We start from the raw sequence: 5,000 nt of genomic DNA on the forward strand, positions 1-5,000 counted from the left end.
CAATTGCTTCATCAGAAATTGCCGTCCTACCTCCTGCGAAAAGGGATTACGCTGCTATGTATAATCAGGGCAGTGCAAAAAGTTGTTTTGCACAAGCATTTCTATAGCCAATTAGACGGATGAAATTTACGTACGCTTAATAATGTTACGCAAAACAGCCTTCAGACTTTCCCTATTAATTTCATCGTCTTTTGAATTATGAACATATTTACATCATAGGGGTTTTTTCGTTGTACGGCTTTCTTTTTTAGTTGATTTTCACCTAGCAAGACTTATCATAGATGGCGTAATAAGTCACACCCGGACAACGTCGGGTTATACTGCTAGTATGCTATAAAAAAGAAAATTTGAGAAATTATGAATTATTTGCAACCCCACTACCTGCCCCCAATTGTTTCTGTTTAGAAATTAAAATATTGGGGGAACCTGAAAAGGTCATTGCTGGCATTTATCCACAGTGATTTTTAAAAAAATACAGAGAAGTACTTGCATTGCAAGTGACTTGATATGAGATTATGTGCTGAAACGAAAACAATTGTTTCTAGGGTTAAGGTTAGGGCTAGTTTTAGTGTTAGTTAGGGTGTCATTACACATCTACACAGCATACATCTAAAATGTTTTGTACGTAACTCCTGTATTTAAGTAGTACCTCTGTATTAAAGTAGTACCAGTTTCACTTTAACATTAAAATTTCATTTGTTTCAAAATATTTTCTTTGCTTTGAAACTGCAACCTGTTCACTGACCAAACTTCACAAAAGTAATGCAGCTTGAACATACACACACAAACAGCAAACATACACACACACATTCATTGCTTTTCATTTGTGTGTATGTGTATCTATGTGTGTGCATGAGTTTTGTCATTGTTGAAGTCGTTCGTGCGACTTGTTTGTGTATATATTGGCTTAGTGGTACAGAATGTTTGGCAACTGTGAATAAGGTGCAAGTTTCGAGTAAATGTCAGTAACTTTTTTTCTCCTCATCTTCTAATAGTAATTATTCAATTTTCTAGGCTCTTCTCGCAGCTATCCCATGTTCAAAAATTATACGGGTATTTTAAAAATTTTCATTCAACAAATAATGTTTTTAAATTATGTATACATTAATAGAATAAACTGTCGGTTTTCCAAATAGCGAATAAAAACTTAAAAGAGAAAGTGAGAGACTTTGCAAATGAGAATAGAATACTCTGCAGTGAATGCAATTAATATTTAAATTTGTGAATTGGATGCAGTGAATGCAATGAATATTTAAATTTGTGAGAAATTGGAGTTAAAAAAAATTCAAGAAACTTGAGAAATCGAAATTATAGGAAATTTTTTAGAACATGAATTTATAAAAATATTTCCAGACGGTCAACTCTTTAATAATTGCTTTCTTTTAGTACTTTTAGTAATTGTTACATACCTAATTAATAAGCAGCTTTCTTCATTATAGTATAGATGTAGATCCTATAATTTTTCTATAATGATATGGAAATGTACAATTTGTATTTTTAAAGTAAGTCTATGTGAACAGTATTTCCAAGCATACATTACTTGCATGAGCCAACAAAGTTGTGAAAGTGGTTACTTACTCCATTTTGGTATCCATGGGTGATGAGCATGAGCTGTTTATTGTAATGTGATTCATATTGTTGATAGAAAATTCTTTTTCTGAACCCAAACCATTATTGAGATTGTCAGCCACTAAAATGAAAAGTGGGTCATTTAGAGGCAAATGGAATGTGAAATTAAGAAATATTAATCATCATCATCATCATGTAACATCTGTTTCCATGCTGGCATGGGTTGGATGGTTTGACATGGAGCTGGCCAGATGCCAGTTGTCTGCTGTGACATGGTTTCTACAGCAAGCTAAGTCAAATCGCTGCCTTTCACACATACAGAGTTGTCCTTTCAGGTGCAGGTGCCACATAAAAACACTTGTGCCAGTGCTACATAAATGCACCCATGCCAGTGCTACATAAATGCATGCATGCCAATGACATGTAAAAAGTACCCAGCACATTCTTAAGTTGTTGGTATTTGGAAGGGCATCCAAGTGTAGAAACCATGTCACAACAGACAACTGCCATCTGGACAGCTAATTACAACATCTCCTAGTCCCTTGTCATTTCCTCAGTGAGGCCCAGTGTCTCAAGACTCTTTCAAACCACTTCATCCCATGTCTTCCTAGATCTACCCCTTCCACAGGTACCCTCCATAATCAGAGCTCGGCATTTCTTTGCACAGCTGTCCTCATCCGTATGCATCACATGACCAAACCAGTGCAGTCTTTTCTCTTGCACGCAACATCTGATGCCTCTTACACCCAGTTTTCCTCTTAAATCATTTACATTAAAATAGAAATAAATTCTTGACAAGAGTAATGATTGTGACATGATACTTTTGAAGAAAATAGGTTGTCATGTCATTTTCAAGATCTTTGTTCATAGAAACAATGTGTATCTGCCATGAGATGTCTGGGTTGCATGAAGATGATGCTCATATGCAGAAAATTAAATAGGAATGAAGCAAGGTACTATCTGCACAAATATGTGCAATTTTAAAAGCAGCAGTAAAACAGTCATTAACTGAAATCTTTTCTCTATATGAACTCTCAACCATGTTAGAAATTAAATATTTCGATGAAATGCAGTTAATACTGTGTAAAATTCTAAAAAAAATTATTGCATGAATTTAGATAGAATTTGCTGATATGACAAAATTATCATTGGTATACATTGAGAACATGGCTTTTTCCTGTGGTCATGTCCTTTTCACCTACCAAATTAGGTTGAATACAGTTGATTACACATTCATGTTTCCACATATACAAGATATTGTTTCCTGACTGAGAGCTGAATTTGTGCCCCATTTAGTCTCTGTATCTTAGAAGTGACATGTCTCCCATTAGAAAATCAATTGAGATGTGTCTTCATCTTCACCCTTCAAAAGTTTTGTAAGGCCCACATAACTAACAAATTAGTGTTATTTACTCTTATTTCAATAATCAGGCTCTCATAAACCCAAAAGTATGCACAGATTCTATCTTTAAAATATATCAGCAAATTAATGGAGTTTTTTTAATCCTTACCATTCACTAAGAAAAGCCTCAATGAAATACCAATATGGCAATTCCATTCCTTCTCAAACTCCATAAATCCTGACATCACTTAGACAGGTGGTGTTTATAGCTGATACTCAAATATCACTCTATTTTATCCAAGTCCAAGTTTTCTTTCTCCAATTAAATTGTTCATAAATAATAACATTACAAATAAATGCATGAAATTTTGATACAATATAAAGGATATAATGGAAATTAATATGCACAAGTCAAATTTTCCAACACCACTACATCACATATGAAAAATGACATCGCTTAAATGATAGCCATTTTTAGCTTTGCACACCCGTATTCTTTCCAAAACTTGCACCATAACATCCTCAAGAGTTTCAGACCCCACTTCTCTTATTTCTCTATTGATGTTCTCCTTCAGTTGTGCCAGGGTCTCCGGTTTGTTAACGTAAACTCTGTTTCAAGTCTCTCCACAAGAAAAAGTCCAAGTTAGTCATGTCTGTGGAAGGCCAGTTGACATTGCCGTTGTGGGAGATTATTCTCTCCAGAGCACTGCCGTAGCAACTGCATTGTTTCTCTTGTGGTATGAGCAGTTACCCCATCTTGCTGGAACCATATGTGAGGTCTACTTTGAATGACCTTCATGTTCCCTGGACTTGACTAGCCTGGATTTTTTCTTGTGGGGATATCTGAAAGAGAGGGTTTACGTCAACAAACCAGAGACCCTGGTGCAACTGAAGGAGAACATCAATAGAGAAATCAGGGAAGTGGGGTCTGAAATTCATGGGGGTGTTATGGTGCAAGTTTTGGAAAAGCACAGGCATGCCAAGCTGAAAATGGTTGTATTTTGAAGGTAAGTTCTTTCTACAATGAGGTTAAACTTTGTTTCTTGTACAGAAGAATGCTTAGTTCCAGTTTCTGACCCCAAACAACAACATTATTTGAATTGTGATTTCATTTGGTTTAAGATTTAGTGACAGTTTGAATATTTGCAGTATAAGACTCTAAGAGTTAAAGAAGAGAATGAAGGTAAATGCTATGATGGATCAGCATGGTAAGAAAATTTATATGCAAAAATTGAGAGATGGATGGAGTCATACCAAGTATCATAAAATGCTTTGCTGATGAAATATTCAAAGGTAAGAGACCACTGATGTGCGACACAGTAAGTTTCCATTAGAAACTGCATGGCTGTGATTAGAGAATGTAATGAGTACAGTGAGGTAGATAAATTTAAGTGTGTTGGTCAGGGACAGAGGTAGATTTAAAAACTAATGGATGCAGACAGTTTAATATAGATTTATATGATACTAATATTGGAAATACATAGCAAATCATAGAAATGATAAAATTTAGTGAAAATATTTCTGAAAATTCACTTTCAAAAGTAAATAAGTTGATTTGAATTATTAATTTAATACTGATTAATCATTCAAAAACAAGCTTGAAACAAAGTTAGCAATGTTAATGAGTCTTCTACTTTCTTTGGGTAAGAAGAATTTAGTAGCTGTTTTGAAGATCAGCAAACAATGATACTTTTAAGTAATGACTTGCACTTAGTTTAAAACAACTGATTATTGATAATTTGTTTATGTTAATTTCATGTCAATAATGCCAAAATGTTTTTAAAATATTTTTCAGCAATAGTAAAAAAGTTACAAATCATAGCGTACTATTTTATATAAAACACTGATTGAATGCAGCTGTCCCTTATACACAGACAGGTGGAATAACCATGGCCAACACGCTTTTCATGAAATGTCTGAGTAAGGCAGAATTGATAAATAATACATTTTCCTTGTCAAGAGGAAGGTGAGTTTGAAAACCCAGATAAAAAAATGATAAAAAAATTAGAAGTACGAAGAGATAGAGACAAAGAGCGGGGAACAGAGTTGGCAGCAGAAACAGGATGAACAGAGAGTTGGCAGCAAAAAG

General features: G+C 34.5%; 1 protein-coding gene across 9 annotated transcripts in view; it reads right to left on the bottom strand.

Annotated features, from left to right (window-relative positions):
- The window catches only part of LOC106867759 (tetratricopeptide repeat protein 31), a 225,191-nt gene that overhangs the window by 78,233 nt on the left and 141,958 nt on the right, over window positions 1–5,000 (bottom strand). For 8 of the 9 annotated variants that reach the window (XR_008266010.1, XR_008266011.1, XR_008266009.1 and 5 more), the window contains exon 14: window positions 1,579–1,690. Coding sequence is in view for 4 of the 9 variants with exons in the window: in XM_052974422.1 (XP_052830382.1) it covers window positions 1,579–1,690 (112 nt within the window). In the remaining 5 variants the exon portion in view is untranslated. Of the gene's footprint in view, window positions 1–1,418; window positions 1,465–1,578; window positions 1,691–5,000 lie in introns of those variants that run through there. The other variant, XM_052974425.1, reaches the window with a different exon arrangement.

Source organism: Octopus bimaculoides, chromosome 18 (genome assembly GCF_001194135.2).
Source record: "Octopus bimaculoides isolate UCB-OBI-ISO-001 chromosome 18, ASM119413v2, whole genome shotgun sequence".
In the NCBI taxonomy this organism is placed as follows: Eukaryota; Metazoa; Mollusca; class Cephalopoda; order Octopoda; family Octopodidae; genus Octopus; species Octopus bimaculoides.